The following is a 21318-nucleotide window of genomic DNA, read 5'->3' on the forward strand; positions in this document are numbered from 1 at the left end:
TATACATGCCTAGACCCGTAGTCTCTGTCGGTATACTTTCAGCATCATTATGCTGGACTTTGGTAAACATAAAACCCATGTGAAGATGCAGGAACTTATCGGCAGCCTTTTACTGTCGTCACCTTCTCGCTAGTTTGTATCTGAATAAAAGAGTTTGTATCTGAATGAAAGAGTTTGTATCTGAGTGAAAAAGTTTGTATCTGAATGAGTTTGTATCTGAATGAAAGAGTTTGTATCTGAATGAAAGAGTTTGTATCTGAATGAAAGAGTTTGTATCTGAGTGAAAAAGTTTGTATCTGAATGAGTTTGTATCTGAATGAGTTTGTATCTGAATGAAAGAGTTTGTATCTGAATGAAAGAGTTTGTATCTGAATGAAAGAGTTTGTATCTGAATGAAAGCGTTTGTATCTGAATGAAAGAGTGTGTATCTTTATGAAAGAGTGAGTATCTGAATGAAAGAGTTTGTATCTGAATGAAAGAGTTTGTATCTGAATGAAAGAGTTTGTATCTGAATGAAAGAGTTTGTATCTCAATGAAAGCGTTTGTATCTCAATGAAAGAGTGTGTATCTATATGAAAGAGTGTGTATCTGAATGAAAGAGTGTGTATCTGAATGAAAGAGTTTGTATCTGAATGAAAGAGTTTGTATCTGCATGAAAGAGTTTGTATCTGAATGAAAGAGTTTGTATCTAAATGAAAGCGTTTGTATCTCAATGAAAGAGTGTGTATCTATATGAAAGAGTGTGTATCTGAATGAAAGAGTTTGTATCTGAATGAAAGAGTTTGTATCTGAATGAAAGAGTTTGTATCTGAATGAAAGAGTTTGTATCTGAATGAAAGAGTTTGTATCTCAATCAAAGCGTTTGTATCTCAATGAAAGAGTGTGTATCTATATGAAAGAGTGTGTATCTGAATGAAAGAGTGTGTATCTGAATGAAAGAGTATGTATCTGAATGAAAGAGTATGTATCTGAATGAAAGAGTATGTATCTGAATGAAAAATAAATGAAATTTATATCATCGAGTAGCTAAAGTTTACCATGAATTTTCTCGCTTCACATCATTTACATATGAAACATTTAGAGCACACTATGCTGGATATGTGACCAACACAACCGCAGCAACATAAATGACCAAAACAACATCAGCAACATATGCGACCAACATCACTTCAACAACATATGTGACCAACACAACATCAGCAACATATGTGACCAACACAACCTCAGCAACTATTGTCACCAACACAACCTCAGCAACATATGTGACTAACAGAACCTCAGCAACATATGTGACCAACACAACTTCAGCAACATATGATAGCAACACAGCCTCAGTAATTCTTGTCACCAACACAATCTCAGCAGCTATTGTCACCAACACAACCTCAGCAATATATGTGACCAACACAACCTCAGCAACATATGTGACCAACACAACCTCAGTAACATATGTGACCAACAAAACATCAGTAACATATGTGACCAACACAACCTCAGCAACATATGTGAGCAACACAACCTCAGCAATATATGTGACCAACACAACATCAGCAACATATGTGACCAACACAACCTCAGCAACATATGTGACCAACACAACCTCAGCAACATATGTGACCAACACAACCTCAGCAACATATGTGACCAACACAACATCAGCAACATATGTGACCAACACAACCTCAGCAATATGTGTTATAAACACTACCTCAGAAACATATGTGGCCAACACAACATCAGCAACATATGTCACCAACACAACCTCAGCAACATATGGGACCAACACAACATCAGCAACATATGTGACCAAAACAACATCTGCAATATATGTGACTAATACAACCTCAGCAACATATAAGACCAACACAACCTCAGCAACATATGTGACCAACACAACCTCAGCAACATATGTGACCAACACAACACCAGCAACATATGTGACTAACACAACCTCAGCGACATATGTGACTAACACAACCTCAGCAACATATGTCACCAACACAACCTCAGCAATATATGTGACTAACACAACATCAGTAACATATGTGACCAACACAACCTCAGCAACATATGTGAGCAACACAACCTCAGCAATATATGTGACTAACACAACCTCAGCGACATATGTGACCAACACAACATCAGCAACATATGTCACCAACACAACCTCAGCAACATATGGGACCAACACAACATCAGCAACATATGTGACCAAAACAACATCTGCAATATATGTGACTAATACAACCTCAGCAACATATAAGACCAACACAACCTCAGCAACATATGTGACCAACACAACATCAGCAACATATGTCACCAACACAACCTCAGCAACATATGTGACCAACACAACACCAGCAACATATGTTACCAACACAACCTCAGCTAAATATGTTACCAACACAACCTCAGCAACATATGTGACCAACACAACCTCAGCAACATATGTGACTAACACAACCTCAGCAACATATGTGACCAACACAACCTCAGCAACATACGTGACTAACACAACCTCAGCAACATATGTGACCAACACAACCTCAGCAACATATGTGACCAACACAACACCAGCAACATATGTCACCAACACAACCTCAGCGACATATGTGACTAACACAACCTCAGCAACATATGTGACTAACACAACCTCAGCAACATATGTGACTAACACAACCTCAGCAACATATGTGACCCACTTGAGTCGCTAAAATCACAACCTACTTTAATTTGCGATCATTTTAAACATTCACCAAATTTTTATACTTTACATGGAGAATTGAATGTGTTACTTTATTATCTAATTAAACCAGAGACTTTAGAACACAATTTCTGGCTCTTGTCTAGTTTTAGAGATCTAGATTTAGATCTAGATCTAGATCTAGATTTAGATCTTCATTCGACATACGTAGGCCTATGTCGCGTGTAAAACGATTGTATTTAGAGTTTTAGAGATCTAATTACAAAACTCACAATACTTAATTAGTAAATATGTTATTTTTACCACTTCAACCTGTAGGATTCACGTTGACAACACTACAGTAGAGAGTAGGCTAGATCTAATAAAGAATTTTCTCTTTCAGACGAAAATGAGAGTGTTTATGCCAGACAATATAAATACGTCAGTTTTTTAAACACGCCGTGCAGAAATGGTGCTTGATTTTCTGATCATGGTGCGCAAACATAAACTTAGATAACAAAAAAGAAAATATTGTTTTTGTAGTATTTATATTAATGTATTCCAGTATTTAATTTTCCAGAAAAATAGCTAGATCTAATTAGCCGATTTGGTTCTGTTTCATTATTTTCAATGTAAGTATATTTTTAAGCCGTGTACACATAGCTTAGGAAATGTAGCTGTTTGAACCACTTTATTTTTATTTAGTTTTTCATGATTCAATGATTTTTTTTCATGAATCAGTTTCTTTATTTTAAAAAAATAACGTGTGTTACATTCTGTTTTTTTTATATTTTAGGTGTAAGTGTAAGTAAAATGAGATTTGTTGGTGAGCTGATGAGAGATGTATCTGATAAGAGAAGTGGTTTGCTTGGTTGGTGAGCTGATGAGAGATGTATCTGATAAGAGAAGGGGTTTGCTTGGTTGGGGAACTGCCACCAACCCCTGCACCAGATTCTTGACTTTCAAAATTTCCATATTTGGTTTCATCTGTTGTTAGTACCTTGATATTCCTTACTCCCAGACACAAGACAAACTCCATCAGTTGCTGTTTCTCGTTCTGCTCATTTGTCTGGCCTTTGATATGTTCTAGGCTATTTGTATTTCATAAGATGAACTTGTACCCTGCCCCACGTTTGTGTAATTTGTATCAAGTACTGTGTGTGGTATGGTCAGTGGTAGCTCGGTCTATGTCTCTCAAAGTTTTCTGTTTTATCCTACCGCTATGTTATTTCTTTAACTAGTTTCCTACCTCGAAGCATGTCATCATTTATCTGATGACATGCGTGTTTGTACAAAAAAGACATCGAAAACTAATCTTAAAATAATTATAACGGTTTTCACGTATTCAAAAATAAGAAAATCAGTGCAAGAGATGGTTTCAATATCTGGTTATGGTTTAGAATATAGAAAACGTTAAAAATAAATACTTATAAAAACCATTATAATAACACCCTTTGAAATGCATTGAAATAAATAAATAAACAAACTTGTTTTTTTATAACAGCTTTGTAAAATATGTAAGAGATTTGATGAGCGACATAAGATTATATTAAAGAAAGCAACATTGCTTTATTTTCTTATTTCCAGTGCATTTAAAAGCTTGTTCTTATAAGCGCTTTTAAATATTTTTCTCACTTTTTAGTCCATTATTCAACAAGTTCATGGACTTAAAATTTTGCGTTAAAACCCGAACATTAGCTTGTGAGCTTAAAAAAAACAACAACAGTTATCTGTGCCTACTTGGTTCGTGGTCTACGCTCAGGCAAGAACTCAATCAGCCGTGACAAAATTTTCACCCTCGGTGAGTATATGCTCGAGCGATAGCTGGTATTTATTGGCGTTATCTCCCATTTGACTATTGAATATAGCAATATTTAAGTTAAATGTTAATGACCAATCTAATGTTAAAAATATATATTACTCGTCTTGTCATTGAAGAAGAGCGTATCTGAAAAGCTAGACCGCAATCCCTTCAATAGAAGTTCCTGGAAGTTGAGTTACAAGATTTCCCACAAACCCATAGAAATAGTGAACGTAGTAAATGCTTGTTATATTCTATGCGCGATTCGTATTTTGGAAAAGTCTACTGATGTCTTGTCTTGAGAACAACTCAGGGAAACCTGCATTTAGCCCTAGATGGCTTTGTACTGTTGTAGTACACATTAGCTGCGTATAGCGTTCATTTGTATACATACTGTTTCTAACCATTTTTATATTCTCACTTAAACAATATAGTACATGGAGTACATCGTTTTTTAAGCTCTAAATCTAATCAAAACAAAACCTAAAAATACAATATTTAACGTAACGCGAAAAATCGCAGGTAATGACTTTAATTAATTAAGTTTGAAAAATAACACTTTGTTTCAACTCATACTGTTCGACATAACTTTACCTGTAACGGTAAATTTTAATGGCACTAATGTTATTCCAGGGAAAGTTTTTTGAATATTTTCCAGATTCTTAGTTCATTCCTTAATAGGTACTTGCCTCACGCTGTTAAACTTTTCATTTTCTATATTCGGTATTAAACTTTCTTATAGCGGTTTTTACTCCTGTGTCATTAGCTATGGTCTCTTCTGTGTGGCCATCTCTTGCATTCTTCTTTCTATATCATCAAATCTCTTTTGTTGCTCGTGCTTCAGTTCTTCAATCAGATTTTCATATTTCTCTCTTTGAATAGTCAGCTCGTTTTCAAAGTTTATTTTCATCTCTTCTTCATGCTGCCGATATTGTTTTATTTCTTCAGCATATCTCTGAGACCGCTCTCTTTCTTCAGAAATCTGTTTCTGTACAGATTCCAGGGTTCTTGCCATGTCTTGAAGAGTCCCTGAAAATTCTTCCTGTTTGGCCAGTATTTCCTGGTCTGTTTTGGTTTGAGGTGAGATCTTGGCTTGCGGTGTTAAGACGTCTGCCTCACTAGAGCCTTGTGTTGCTTGCGGCTGGTCATTAGTTGGACTTTCTTCTGTGACCGTTGTCTCACCGGCTGCCATCAGTCTCTTTAGATCTGCTGCAATGCTATCGTTAACTTGCTGAATTCTCTCTGAAAGGTTGTATCGCCTTTCGCCGAGTAAGTCATCAATGGTTGACAACACAGCGTCAACATGGCTATCTATTTCTCTATTGGAGTGACACGTGTTGTCGAATATGAGCGCTCTGTCAGCAAATTCATCCATTAACTCCTTAAAGGCTCCATGTTGACCTTGGCACCACTCTGTGAAGGTCAAACCGTCGCTGCCTTTGGCTTCCCTTTCTTGCTCGAAAATATCCCCGCACGTGATGATTAAAATCCCGAAATCTCGGATAAAATTATCCCCGAATATTTTCTTTAAAATCTGCACTGTGTTCTGTTCTTCCCGTGTGAACCTATTGCCGTATTTTACCACCAGAAGAAAGGCATGATATCCTTCAGGGGTGACTGCTAGAGCCATCTTCGTGGCTTCAATCAGCTGTGCGACTGACTTCTCATTGTCTAGCCCGGTATCACACACCGTAAGACCGTCAACGACTTTAATATGACGACCTTTGAACTCTGTGATATGGTAGTCGATTTGTTGTTTTGAGCGACATGTACCTGACCTGTTAGAAAAACGTTTTTTCCCCACGATGGTATTGGCTGTGGAACTCTTGCCGTTTCCAGTTTTTCCAACTAAGAGGATGTTAACCCTTGGGCCCTTCTGTGTCTCGGCTCTCGGCTAGAGAAAGAAACATATACATAATATAGCTATAAATAAAATATAAACACAGTTTATATAAGAAACATGTTTTGTTATTATTTTGTTATTAGATATTTTATCGGTGTCATAGACAGGTAATTTCTACTAAAATATTAACGATGGGTAAAAAATCTAATTAAAAATGTAATTTATTCACATTTGTACTCAACATCTGCTCACAGTTTATTTTCTCTCCATAAGCTCTTATATAAACATACCATCTTTTCTTCCCTCTCGAACGATACTTCTTCGGCAATCGAATCAAATTCTAGTCCACTGCAACTGCTCGATGAAGTGACTGGAGATTAAATATATAGTCCAATATATATATATATATATATATATATATATATATATATATATATATATATATATATATATATATATATATATATATATATATTGTATATACATATATATATATATATATTGTATATACATATATATATATATATATTGTATATACATATATATATATATATATATATATATATATATATATATATATATATATATATAATGTATGTATGTATAAGCTGGCAGATAACAAAGAAAATCGTCATCTATTAATTATTCGTACATTTTGTTCAGAGGCGTGGCGACCCTTCCCGGCGCCCGGGGACAAACTTTTCGATTTGCACCCCCCTCAAGATTTCGATTTGCACCAACCCCTCCCGCCCCTCAAACTTTCAATTTGCACCCCCCTCAACCTTTAAATTTATTTTTCCAACCCATTTTGGCGCCCTCTAAGGTCGGCGCCCGGGGACATATGTACCCCCGCCCCCCACCCCTCGCTACGTTATTGATTTTGTTATAATTACAAGTCTGTTTTTTTTTAATCTGAAAAATCCTTTAAAGGATGGAAAGTAATCACACTCAGATAAAACCCATCGATAGCGCCAGAAGTCCTGTGATATTTACAGGCGACCAGTAATGTGGAGGAAGATTGGTTGCTTTTGTAGAAGACACATGTGAAACAGTATAAATTTTAATGATGAATCGAATCTCTAGTAAATTATACCTGGAGCGTTATGTGAAACATCCACGGAGTCCTCATTGATTGAAGGACTTGGAGAGCTTTGGCTGATTCCCATGGTTCATTTTACCTGTGAGACAAGACAAGACATGAAGTGGTCGAAACTAATTCATTGAAATAAAATAAATGGCAGTCCACACGGTTGATGAAATATGGCTCACTTGTTTCTGTGACGTCGGATCATGAAGAGATACTGTGCTCAGCACTTAGCGCAGGCCCCAGTAACGTGCGTTAGGTGCCAATCAATGGTGGGTAGACTTAAAGACATGCTACAGACATGAGTCCACAATATGAACTCGAGTCATTCGGGTTAACAGGCGATGACTGTAAGTAAGTCATCAATGAAGTAAGTCATCAATCAGTTCTATGGCTCCTGCAGGTTTTATTGAGAAGTAGAAATTGTTTGTGACCTACTTACAAGCCCTATAACATCCGACCATGATGTTTCTTTTGCTATGGTGATAAATCTAATTTTAAATTATATATGAGATCTAAGCATTTTGTTTTTTTTTTACAGCTAATTGCTTATAGTTTAGAGCCAAGAAATAGAATTAAGTTAGCTACTTTACATTTCATTAAAATTAACCCGTTTTCTACAGTCAAATATAGCGCATCTTGACACGGGTGAATTACATCCTACCTACAGTAGGTGGTCAACAGATCAATCCAGCAGTCAGTGGTCAATGTACTATTTGACACCTCTACTAGAAGTCAGTGGTCAATGTCCTACTCTACACCTCTACTAGAAGTCAGTGATCAATGTACTATTTGATATCTCTACTAGCGGTCAATGGCCAATGTACTACTCTACACCTCTACTAGCGGTCAGTGGTCAATGTACTACTCCACAACTCTACTAGAGGTCAGTGGCCAATGTACTACTCAACCAGCGGTCAGTGGTCAATGTACTACTCCACAACTCTACTAGAGGTCAGTGGCCAATGTACTACTCAACCAGCGGTCAGTGGTCAATGTACTACTCCACACCTCTACTAGAAGTCAGTGGTCAATGTACTACTCTACACCTCTACTAGAAGTCAGTGATCAATGTACTATTTGATATCTCTACTAGCGGTCAGTGGCCAATATATTACTCCACACCTCTACCAGAAGTCAATGGCCAATGTACTATTTGACACCTCTACCAGAAGTCAGTGGCCAATGTATTACTCTACACCTCTACTAGCGGTCGGTGGTAAATGTACTACTCCATACCTCTACTAGAGGTCAGTGGCCAATGTAGTATTTGATACCTCTACCAGAAGTCAGTGATCAACATACAACTTGACATCTCTACAAACGACCAGTGGTCAACATACAACTTGTCATCTCTACCAACGACCAGTGGTCAACATACAACTTGTCATCTCTACCAACGACCAGTGGTTAATGTACAACTTGACATCTCTACAAACGACCAGTGGTCAACATACAACTTGACATCTCTACAAACGACCAGTGGTCAACATACAACTTGACATCTCTACAACTGACCAGTGGTCAACATACAACTTGACATCTCTACAATCGACCAGTGGTCAACATACAACTTGACATCTCTACAACTGACCAGTGGTCAACATACAACTTGACATCTCTACAAGCGATCAGTGGTCAACATACAACTTGACATCTCTACAAGCGGTCAGTGGTCAACATACAACTTGACATCTCTACCAGCGGTCAGTGGTCAACATACAACTTGACATCTTTACAAGCCACCAGTGGTCAACATACAACTTGACATCTCTACAATCGACCAGTGGTCAACATACAACTTGACATCTCTACCAGCGGTCAGTGGTCAACATACAACTTGACATCTCTACCAGCGGTCAGTGGTCAACATACAACTTGACATCTCTACAATCGACCAGTGGTCAACATACAACTTGACATCTCTACACACGACCAGTGGTCAACATACAACTTGACATCTCTACAAGCGATCAGTGGTCAACATACAACTTGACATCTCTACAAGCGGTCAGTGGTCAACATACAACTTGACATCTCTACCAGCGGTCAGTGGTCAACATACAACTTGACATCTTTACAAGCCACCAGTGGTCAACATACAACTTGACATCTCTACAATCGACCAGTGGTCAACATACAACTTGACATCTCTACCAGCGGTCAGTGGTCAACATACAACTTGACATCTTTACAAGCCACCAGTGGTCAACATACAACTTGACATCTCTACAAACGACCAGTGGTCAACATACAACTTGACATCTCTACAAACGACCACTGGTCAACATACAACTTGACATCTCTACAAACGACCAGTGGTCAACATACAACTTGACATCTCTACCAGCGACCAGTGGTCAACATACAACTTGACATCTCTACAAGCCACCAGTGGTCAACATACAACTTGACATCTTTACAATCGACCAGTGGTCAACATACAACTTGACATCTCTACAAACGACCAGTGGTCAACATACAACTTGACATCTCTACAAGCGATCAGTGGTCAACATACAACTTGACATCTCTACAAGCCACCAGTGGTCAACATACAACTTGACATCTCTACAATCGACCAGTGGTCAACATACAACTTGATATCTCTACACACGACCAGTGGTCAACATACAACTTGACATCTCTACAAGCGATCAGTGGTCAACATACAACTTGACATCTCTACAAGCGGTCAGTGGTCAACATACAACTTGACATCTCTACAAGCGGTCAGTGGTCAACATACAACTTGACATCTTTACAAGCCGCCAGTGGTCAACATACAACTTGACATCTCTACAATCGACCAGTGGTCAACATACAACTTGACATCTCTACCAGCGGCCAGTGGTCAACATACAACTTGACATCTCTACAAGCGACCAGTGGTCAACATACAACTTGACATCTCTACCAGCGGCCAGTAGTCAACATACAACTTGACATCTCTACAAACGACCAGTGGTCAACATACAACTTGACATCTCTACAACTGACCAGTGGTCAACATACAACTTGACATCTCTACAAACGACCAGTGGTCAACATACAACTTGACATCTCTACAAACGACCACTGGTCAACATACAACTTGACATCTCTACAAACGACCAGTGGTCAACATACAACTTGACATCTCTACCAGCGACCAGTGGTCAACATACAACTTGACATCTCTACAAGCCACCAGTGGTCAACATACAACTTGACATCTTTACAATCGACCAGTGGTCAACATACAACTTGACATCTCTACAAACGACCAGTGGTCAACATACAACTTGACATCTCTACAAACGACCAGTGGTCAACATACAACTTGACATCTCTACAAACGACCAGTGGTCAACATACAACTTGACATCTCTACAAACGACCAGTGGTCAACATACAACTTGACATCTCTACAAACGACCAGTGGTCAACATACAACTTGACATCTCTACAAACGACCAGTGGTCAACATACAACTTGACATCTCTACCAGCGACCAGTGGTCAACATACAATTTGACATCTCTACAAGCCACCAGTGGTCAACATACAACTTGACATCTTTACAATCGACCAGTGGTCAACATACAACTTGACATCTCTACCAGCGACCAGTGGTCAACATACAACTTGACATCTCTACAAGCCACCAGTGGTCAACATACAACTTGACATCTTTACAATCGACCAGTGGTCAACATACAACTTGACATCTCTACAAACGACCAGTGGTCAACATACAACTTGACATCTCTACAAACGACCAGTGGTCAACATACAACTTGACATCTCTACCAGCGACCAGTGGTCAACATACAACTTGACATCTCTACAATCGACCAGTGGTCAACATACAACTTGTCATCTCTACAATCGACCAGTGGTCAACATACAACTTGACATCTCTACAAGCTACCAGTGGTCAACATACAACTTGACATCTCTACCAGCGACCAGTGGTCAACATACAACTTGACATCTCTACAATCGACCAGTGGTCAACATACAACTTGACATCTCTACCAGCGACCAGTGGTCAACATACAACTTGACATCTCTACAAACGACTAGTGGTCAACATACAACTTGACACCTGTACCAGCAGGAGTATGCAATCACTTTTCTGTCCTGCCCCTCACATTCAGTCAATAAATACACCTTCTATCGTATTCCAACAGAATTCATGCAGACCCCCCCCCTCCCCCCCCCCCCCCCACTGTAGGACCATGTGATTAAACCTGTACTACCAACCTCTATCTCAATATGATCGACATTCTTCCCCCCCCCCCCATTTGGTCAATATTTTATCCCCCTCCCTCCCCCTCCCCTCCCCCCCCCCCCCCAATACGGTGATTATTCTTCCCACTTTCCACCACATATGACCCTATGGTCGGCGTACTTCCTTAAACGGTTCACAAAAAAAAGTCTTTGAATACTGCAAACATAACATTGAAAAAGCATGTTTTTATTTAATGTATTTCAACAGGCTAAATATAAAACATTGTAATGATTGTGGATATAAATGGTATGAGACAAAAATAAGACATGCTTAAATTACTACTTACAACTTATAACGTACAGCTACATTCCTTCTCCTAGCAACACATTTATTAACTAAAATGTATTGTTGAGTATATTAAAACTCTACAACGATATTGTCAACTAGAAGTATAACTTTCAACTTATAAAATTCGTTTGTTTTGATTGCATATGTATATTTGTTATATTTGGTAAATAAAATTTACTCAGTGTCTACGTATTCAACTACCTAGAAGTGCCCTACACTAGATCTAGATCTAGAAACTAGATCTAGAATCTAGATCTAGATCTAGTGTACTAGTTTTTCGATACTTATTTTTATAATTTATAAGATTGTCGTATATAAAATAGAATTTAAACCTTAAAATCACAAGAGTAAATGATGTTTAAGATTCACTTTTTACATTTACCTTCTTAATTTATATTTTAGACTCCAATTCGAAAAACGTTTCGATACAAGTAATATTAGTAAAGATTATTGTCCTTGATATCAAATTTTGTCCTTAAGAAGGACAATGTAATTATGTCAACTTTCCAACACTTGATGCGGAATTGGTGTGACGGGTTTTTGTACACGGTGCGCATGGTTAAAAGTGAACAATGATATATTTTATCTGTGGTGTTTAAACTCTAGCAAGGTTAGGTATTTGTGGCGTGCAAGGCTATGTATAGGTTTCTAATAAATTAGTTTCTTAAAGTAGTAGGTCAACCGTTTATTTATAAATTCATAGCTATTTATAAATAGCCTACTTTAAGATTTTGCACAAAGAAGTTCCAAAATTTGAAGTACAATACAAAATAATTTAGCATTTGATAAACCGTATGTAAGCCTGTATATGTTTACAACAGTTTCGGTCATTTGATAAACCACATTTATTGATGGAATCGCTAGTGTAAGTAATGGAGATTCCCATGATTCGTGTGTTCCTGTATGACAAGAAAAACACTTTTGGTAACCAAAACTATTTAAATTAAATAAACAAAAATAAAGTTACCATGTCCATGGCAGTCCATGCGATGGATGAAGTAGAGTTCACCTGGCTTTTCGGGCGCAGATTATGAATGGATGCTATGCTCAGCACTTTGCCCCGCCGCAGCAACTTTTGAGGTGCCATCAAAGGTGGGTAGGCTTACGACGTCATGTGAACATAACCCCACAGTCCGAACTCTAGTCTTTCGGTTAGCAGGCCATCCCTCTAACATGCGACCACGCTCTCTTGTTTTAAACTAGACCGGTTAACTAAATAGTTTATTTTCATTGTTAATATAAGGAAAGAACACAAAACTAATGGTTTCATCTTCAAATTTTAGATTATGAAAAAATGAACTATTTCATTCAAAATTGATTTAGAAATATAGATATACTTATCAACACGGTCGCTATAAAATGTATACAATTTTCTCGGCCAAAAGTAATACAAATTACTTTAAAAAACAACATAAATACCATTGAACGGCCGAGTTTTTAACGGAACCATTTTTCTGTTGATTGTCAATGATAGCTGTGTGCATTTAATATGGTGTTGTGTTGACTAATAATGTATAATAATATATTGGTGGTCTATGTTATTTTAAATGTGTCGGAGTTTTAGCTATTTAGTTAATTCTTTGTTTTGTCACTAATATCGTTTAACGTGTAGTAAAGCAAATTGAATTTAAACAAAATGTTTACTTTATATATTTTTTCCAAACAAATATAACATTAAATATATATGCCTATAATGCACGTGAAACGGGTACCCATGGCTTGTTGTATAGAGTAGAGTAACCATTTTTATATTTTCAAATCAACAGTCAAATACTTGAGAGTAGGCCTACATAATTAAATATGCAATAAATCAAAACGCAACAAACTCTAAAAACATAGAACATTAAATAATTGGAAAATTGTCAACAAAAGACAATAATATGCAGGTAATTACTTTATTTCAGATGTAAAATTAGATAGTGCAAAACAGGGTTCGGCAATACTGTGCACACAATGGTAGATTTTAAATGCCCTAACACGATTCTAGAAAAAATGTCTTTGTACAGTTTCCAGCCGCTTAATGCCTTCCTTTATCTGCTTGATTCGCGTTTTCCAACTTTTCTCACTCTGTTTTTCCTGTCCCATTACCTATGTTCACTTGTGTGAGTAATAAAGTCTTCTATTATTTTTTCTAAATCTGCATTGCTCTTTTGATGCTTTTGTTTCATATCGACAATCAGATTTTCATAATACTCTTTTTGATTTTTTAGCTGTGTTTCAAAGTTAATTTTCATTTCTTCTTCATGTTGTCGACTTAGTTGCATTTCTTCAATACACTTGCGAGAGAAAGCGCTTTCATCAGAAACCTGTTTTTGTAGAGATTCCAAGGTTTGAGCGAGTTCTCGAAAACCTCCTGATAATTCTTCCTGCTTAGCTAGTATTTCATGTACTGTCTTATTGTGACCCAGAATCTTGTCACGTGGTATGTCTTTTGGCTCACTAGTGCCGTGTGAGACTTGTGACAGATCAACGTTAGGACTTTCCTCTTCTGTAGCGGACTCATCGGTTGTTTTCAGATTCGTTAGCTCGATTACAATGGTGTCTTTAATTTGCTCAAATCTTTTAGACAGATCGTACTTTCTATTGCAGAGTAACTCCTCAATGAACATCATCAAAATATCAACACAATTTCCTGTGTACTTATAGGAGCATGTGTTGTCAAATACCATTACCCTGTGTTGGCATTCATCAAGCAAATCCTTAAAGGCGCCTTGTTGAAAACTGCACCACTCTATGAAGGTATATCCGAAAATGCCACTGGCCTTCTTTTCTGCAAGAAAAACATCCCCGCCAGTGATGATTAAAATGCAATAATCTCGAACAAAATTTTCCCCGAATATTTTCTTTAAAATCTGAACCGTCTCCTGTTCTTCACGTGTGAACCTATTGCCGTATTTCAAGACGAGAAGAAAGGCGTGATAGCCTTCAGGATTGACTGCCAGAGCCAATTGTGTGTCCTCAATCATCTGTTTAACTGACTGCTCTTTGTCGAGTTTGGTATCACAAATTGTCAGACCATCCACGACTTTTATACGACGCCCTTTGTACTCTGTGATATGGTAGTCAATGTTTTGCTTTGCGAGAGATGCACAAGACTGGTCTGGAAACCTTCTATATCCTACTATGGTATTGGCTGTTGAACTTTTGCCATTCCCAGTTTTTCCGATTAGCAAAATGTTAATTCTTGGCGTCCATGGAGTGTTTGCTCTCGGCTAGACAGAAAAAAACATATAGCTGTTTATAAACTATAAACACTGTTTATATAAAATAAACATTTTATTGTCTATTGTTCAAGTGAGTCATGATATTCTCTAAACGAGAAAAAGCCACACCAAACATAATGTAGAATCCAGAAATCGACTATGTTGTACGCACATAGCGACAGTACCTGGCTTGTATGCTCGGTACACCAGGGTAATGTTTGCAAGAAGAGGAACGCTAATCCAGGTAATAACCTGGGTATTTCGAGTCAACATTAGCGCCATCTACCCTCATACCATACGACTACACCTCCGTCAAGTCCCAGGGGAAAATATTTCAAGGAAAAATCCCAAAATAGAAAATAGCAGGGTAAATGATCTCTAAGACAAATCATCTCACGGACAAAAGATCTCAGAATAAAATATATTGAACTAAACATATCATGGACAAAATATCTCCAACAAAATATTTTACGGGAAAATAATTACAATATTTAGGATTATTTTGTCGAAAACGTTTAATTGAAAAAATATTTTTATGCGGAGTTGGACGTAAAATGCCAATGACTACGTTTTATAGGTCAGTTAATCGTGTCATCGAGTGGACATTACATGTCAGTTATTCTTATCATCTTGTGGACATTACAGGTCAGTTATTTGTGTCATCGAGTGGACATTACAGGTCAGTTATTCGTGTCATCGAGTGGACATTACAGGTCAGTTATTCGTGTCATCGAGTGGACATTACAGGTCAGTTATTCGTGTCATCGAGTGGACATTACAGGTCTGTTAATCGAGTCATCGAGTGGACATTACAGGTCAGTTAATCGTGGCATCGAGTGGACATTACAGGTCAGTTATTCGTGTCATCGAGTGGACATTACTACTAAAATATGTACTTTGCGTAAAAAATAGCATTTCTACTAAAATAATTGCACGTTGTATAAAAACAGAAAACAATCCACTCTAGTAGCTATAATTTTTTATAAAATCAGGAACATCCGCTCTAGTAGGTAGTCGAAAGACAACACCATCACCTGCTATTATATCTATGAAAGTTCATCGTGATTTTTACTAGAACGGATAGAAGCAATAAACTTATCCAGGTCTCATTAGTTTCCTCAAAAATATGTCTATACGCGTTTTCCTTTCCATTATGGTTACAATTCGAATAATCCTCTAGATTGTTTATTGCGGTATTAAACCATAAAGACGCGCTTGAGAACTGATTATTATTTAATTACAAAAGATAACAGGTATGTCGGTACCTTACTAGTACCTTATTCTGTAAAGAAGCGCTAGTATCGTGTCTACAGTACTGAATAATAAAAAAACAGAGAACGACTCTCAACTTCCGTTAATTTCTTAAAATGTAATTTATATATGTTGTTGTGCACAGCTCAGTTACCGCTGCTCAAATTAAACCGACTCACCATTTCTTCTCTTCTTTCCACAAGAAGCCGTTCTATAACACTTTCAACACCAGCATTGCAATGTCGTGGTGCTTTTTTGATGAGAGATGTAGTTATAGAATATATATATATATATATATATATATATATATATATATATATTATATATATATATATATATATATATATATATATATATATATATATATATATATATATATATATATATGTATATATATATGTATATGTATGTATATATATGTATGTATATATATAGGGTTTTATATATATATATATATATATATATATGTATATATATATATATATATATATATATATATATATATATAAATATATATATATATATATATATATATATATATATATATATATATATATATAAAAGTATGTCGAATAGCCTAACGTAGCAGCAAATTACCCCAACCCCCCTATAAACAAAGTACCTCAATGGGATATCATAAATGACAGGGTTGATGTGTGTACCTGACTAGCTGATCTGTGTTTTTATTTCTTAAGGTATAGGACTACTCAGAAAATGGGATGTACGAAACAATATTGATCCGTCTCAACAAAACTAAGCTCAGTAAGAACGTGAACAATGGTACATTTCTTATAGTTTGCAATAGTTTGATATTTAAAATGCGACATACCCTTCAAAACTCGGGAGCATCGTTAACATTTTCCTACACAGCACCCGCTCCATTACCCGGTAAGCGTGCGATTACATATGTTGAAGAACGTATTTTTATGCAGTAGTTAAATGGGATTTTGTGTAAGATTTAATGATAAATTGATCTGATTGTAAACTGTACCTGGAAAATTGGGTAAAATATTCACCGTGTCCTTATTGATTGTAGTGACGGGACTACTTTCGTTACTTCCCATCCTCAAATAACCCCATTGGTTTCTGAATGAAAAGAAAAACTTGAAATAGATCAACACTGAGTAATTAAATCAAACGAAAGTAAGGTTACAATTGCTATGGCGGTCCATGACCTCAGATCATGAAGTGTCAACAGCAATAGAACTGGCTCAATCAACTTTCTCTAACGTCCTACGACAAGAACCCACGTTCCTAAGACGTTTTTTTTAGGGTTAACAGTCGTTCACTCTACCATCCGGCCACGCCGTTTACTAGAGCAATTGATCGAATTTTAAATTATAAATCAAAGCAATTTGCATTTCAAAACTCAGCGAACTGTTGGTATTTGATATTGTCAAGAAATAAAATTAGAAAGGATACCATACATTTGCTTCAACTCGACCAGTCGACTACAAACATAGAGCACCTTCACAAGCTTTAAGGATACCCACTCTCTCTCAGTGGTCAACGTATTACTTGACCAGCTACCAGTAGGAGTGATATATATATATATATATATATATATATATATATATATATATATATATATATATATATATTATATATATATATCCGGAACTAGATTCTAGATGAGATCTAATCTATAATGAATGGCTCTGAGTTTATCGATATTTAAGCCTATAAAATATACGATTGTCGTATATAAAATTGTGTTTTAGCAATAAATTATAAATGCTACATGACGTTCTAAATTATATTTTGTTTCTTACCACATTAACATGTGGACTCAGCTTTGAAAACCTTTCAATTGAAATATTCTAAGTTAAAAACTATTTTCTAAAAATCTCTGTCGTTGAACAGTGCAATGTAAATGTGTCAACTTTTAAATAATCGATGCGGAAACGGTGCCTGATTTTCTAAACATGGTGTGCAATACTAAACGTGAATAGTACAGAGTTATAGTGAAGCTTGTTTATTTGCACTTTTTAGTAAAGGCTAAAAGTAAAGGCTTAGCCAAATCTTTATCACTTCTTCATTTAAATTTATAAATAATTTAAATGACCAAGTAACATTGACATTTGAACTTTCAACCTGTCGGTACAAAAATTTACGTTTTTATTCTTATGTTAAAAGCCTCCCTACACTTTTATTTAAGTATAATTTTAAACTATACATTTTCGTGATATAAAACATCCAATTCATTTATATGAAAGTAATGCTTTTACCGAGGCTAATATTAAATATATATATATATATATATATATATATATATATATATATATATATATATATATATATATATATATATATATATATATATATATATATATATATATATATATATATGGACATACTTATCTGATCGTAAACGGTACCCTACACACCTTTGTAAAAAACCAAATGTAAACGTTCTGCTTAAAGATAGTTGAAAATCGAAACTCATTTCTTCATATATATATATATATATATATATATATATATATATATATATATATATATATATATATATATATATATATATATATATATATATATATATATGAAGAAAAAATATATATGAAGAAATATATATATATATATATATATATATATATATATTTTTATATATATATATATATATATATATATATATATATATATATATGAATCACTCGGTAATTCGCGGTTTTTTTATCGCGATCCCGGTACATCACTGTTTTTGTGGCTGTTCTTTTTAGATTTTTTCTGCTAAATAGGGCTTGTGACATTGATAAAAATGGCTCCCTCACCTCCCCCGTCCATAAACCCTCTAATAATTGCATGGTAATGATGATCAAGTTGATAATAATATATTCACGTGTGTGGTATCATTTACACTTATTGATATTATACATACACAGTACCTGTGCGTAAGTAGACAATGAAAGGGTTACAACTTCGCGGGTTTTCACATATAGAGGCCAGTTCTTGTTTTTATGAAGTGTGATAAGTGAGGGATGAGTGTAGTAAAATTATTCTATGTAATGGATCAATAGACAGTGAAAGATAGGCATTCTGACCTACTGAGCAGAGACTTCAGTACAAGTATGCTACTGGCTCTTCTCTTAGCTTAGAGGATGTAAATTACTCAGTTTTGTAACCCTCCATGCGAAAATGGTGGATAATTTTTTTGATCGTGGTGCGCAATCTTACAATATCCTAAACAAGAAACTGTGAATTTGGTGTTTATGTGTTGGTTTTGCCATTAGATTCGTATAATTTACCGAAAAAAGTTAATTATCGTGATATTTCAAATTTACAGACATTTTTATGTGGTGTGGAAATAACACGAAAAAACTTGGCTATTTCAAACAATTTTAAAGATTTTTTCCCTAGACTATTGTTCCACATATTTTATCATGTTCTTCACTTGAAAAGTGTGGGTTACATTGCTGTTGTGTGGTGTTTTGGATATAGCATACGGGGTCGCTTGGTTAGGGAACTAATGAAAGATGGGGTTAGTTTGGTTGGGGAACTAATGAGAGATGGGGTTAGTTTAGTTGGGGAACTAATGAGAGATGGGTTATTTTGGTTGGGGAACTAATGAGAGATGGGTTTGTTTGGTTGGGGAACTAATAAAAGATGAGGTTAGTTTGGTTGGGGAACTAATGAGAGATGAGGTTAGTTTGGTTGGGGAACTAATGAGAGATGAGGTTAGTTTGGTTGGGGAACTAATGATATATGGGATAGCTTGGTTGAGGAACTAATGAGAGATGAGGTTAACTTGGTTAAGGAACTAATGAGAGATGAGGTTAACTAGGTTGGGGAACTAATGAGATATGGGGAAGCTGCCACTATCTCCTGCACCAGAATCTAGAAAAATATTTCAATATTTGGTTTTGCTTTCTCTGTACTTGCAGTTGAAAACGTGATATTCCTGACTACTAGACACCAAGCTGGTTCCAGTATACAGTATCAGGAACTGTTGTTTGGTTACTGGTAGCTAAGCCTCGTTCTGCTACATTTGTTTCGCCTTTGATGTGTTCTAGTCTATTAGTTATTCATATCATTACCTTGTGCCTTTGATGTGTTCTAGCCTATTAGTTATTCATATCATTACCTTGTGCCTTTGATGTGTTCTAGCCTATTAGTTATTCATATCATTACCTTGTGCCTTTGATGTGTTCTAGCCTATTAGCTATTCATATCATTACCTTGTGCCTTTGATGTGTTCTAGCCTATTAGTTATTCATATCATTACCTTGTGCCTTTGATGTGTTCTAGCCTATTAGTTATTTATATCATTACCCGATGTTTTATTATCATTAGTTTGTGGTCTGACACATGTTTTAATACACTGTATCAAATAATGTGGGTAGTCCTTGATTGCTAGGTCTATCTCTGCTCATTTCTCTCCCCTTTTTTATGTTTTAGCATACTGCTATGGCACATAATTTACTTATGGTCTACGCTATGGCTTGTCATACTTTATACGATGACATGCATATTTCTCCAAAAAGGACATAAAAAAAACTAATGCTAAAAAAATTTCAACTGTTTGTGATAGAAAAAATAATTAAGTTTAAGAATGATAAAGTTCCCATTCCAAACCTGACGGTCTTTGGGGCAAGTGAGATAGTATTCACCTGTTTCTGTGACCTCGGCATATGAAGGGATAGTGTGGTCAGCACTATGCCCAGCCGCCTTTACTCTCCCAAACATGAGTTAGGTACCCATCAGAGCTGAATTGACTCAGTGACGATCTACTGAATAGAACCCGATTCAAACTCGAGACTTACGGGTTAGCTGTCTTGTACAACAGAGCACACCATTTGATCTAAATCTTTTTAAAACGAGCATTTTAAAAAATTAATTAAAAAACAGAAACACTACACCACGCAGGCGATCACTTTAATTATTTTAGTTTAA

The 21318-nt window shown here is 36.0% G+C and overlaps 2 protein-coding genes across 4 annotated transcripts in view; both read right to left on the reverse strand.

Annotated features, from left to right (window-relative positions):
- Positions 1–18317, reverse strand: part of LOC131943638 (uncharacterized) — a 123562-nt gene extending 105245 nt beyond the window's left edge. The window contains exons 1-4 of one of the 2 annotated variants that reach the window (XM_059303843.1): positions 18201–18303; positions 17420–17514; positions 16608–16678; positions 13864–15186 (exon numbers count right to left, since the gene is read on the reverse strand). In XM_059303843.1, coding sequence (XP_059159826.1) covers positions 14059–15186; positions 16608–16678; positions 17420–17492 — 1272 coding nt within the window. In that variant the 5' untranslated portion in view covers positions 17493–17514; positions 18201–18303 and the 3' untranslated portion in view covers positions 13864–14058. Of the gene's footprint in view, positions 1–13863; positions 15187–16607; positions 16679–17419; positions 17515–18200 lie in introns of those variants that run through there. The other variant, XM_059303845.1, reaches the window with a different exon arrangement.
- LOC131943639 (uncharacterized) lies at positions 5001–12512 on the reverse strand. 2 transcript variants are annotated; one of them, XM_059303846.1, is made up of 4 exons: positions 12357–12512; positions 7421–7505; positions 6618–6697; positions 5001–6378 (listed from the first exon to the last, which is right to left on the reverse strand). In XM_059303846.1, exons 2-4 carry the CDS (start codon positions 7491–7493, stop codon positions 5251–5253), a joined length of 1281 nt encoding a protein of 426 aa, XP_059159829.1. In that variant the 5' UTR covers positions 7494–7505; positions 12357–12512; the 3' UTR covers positions 5001–5250. The 2 variants fall into 2 exon arrangements, with proteins under 2 accessions (XP_059159829.1, XP_059159830.1); XM_059303847.1 differs by lacking the exon at positions 12357–12512 and adding an exon at positions 7597–7699.
- Positions 18318–21318: the final 3001 nt, after the last annotated feature.

The sequence above is a fragment of the Physella acuta genome, unplaced genomic scaffold (assembly GCF_028476545.2).
Source record: "Physella acuta isolate Inbredline_101_S28 unplaced genomic scaffold, ASM2847654v3 ptg000464l, whole genome shotgun sequence".
Classification (NCBI taxonomy): Eukaryota; Metazoa; Mollusca; class Gastropoda; family Physidae; genus Physella; species Physella acuta.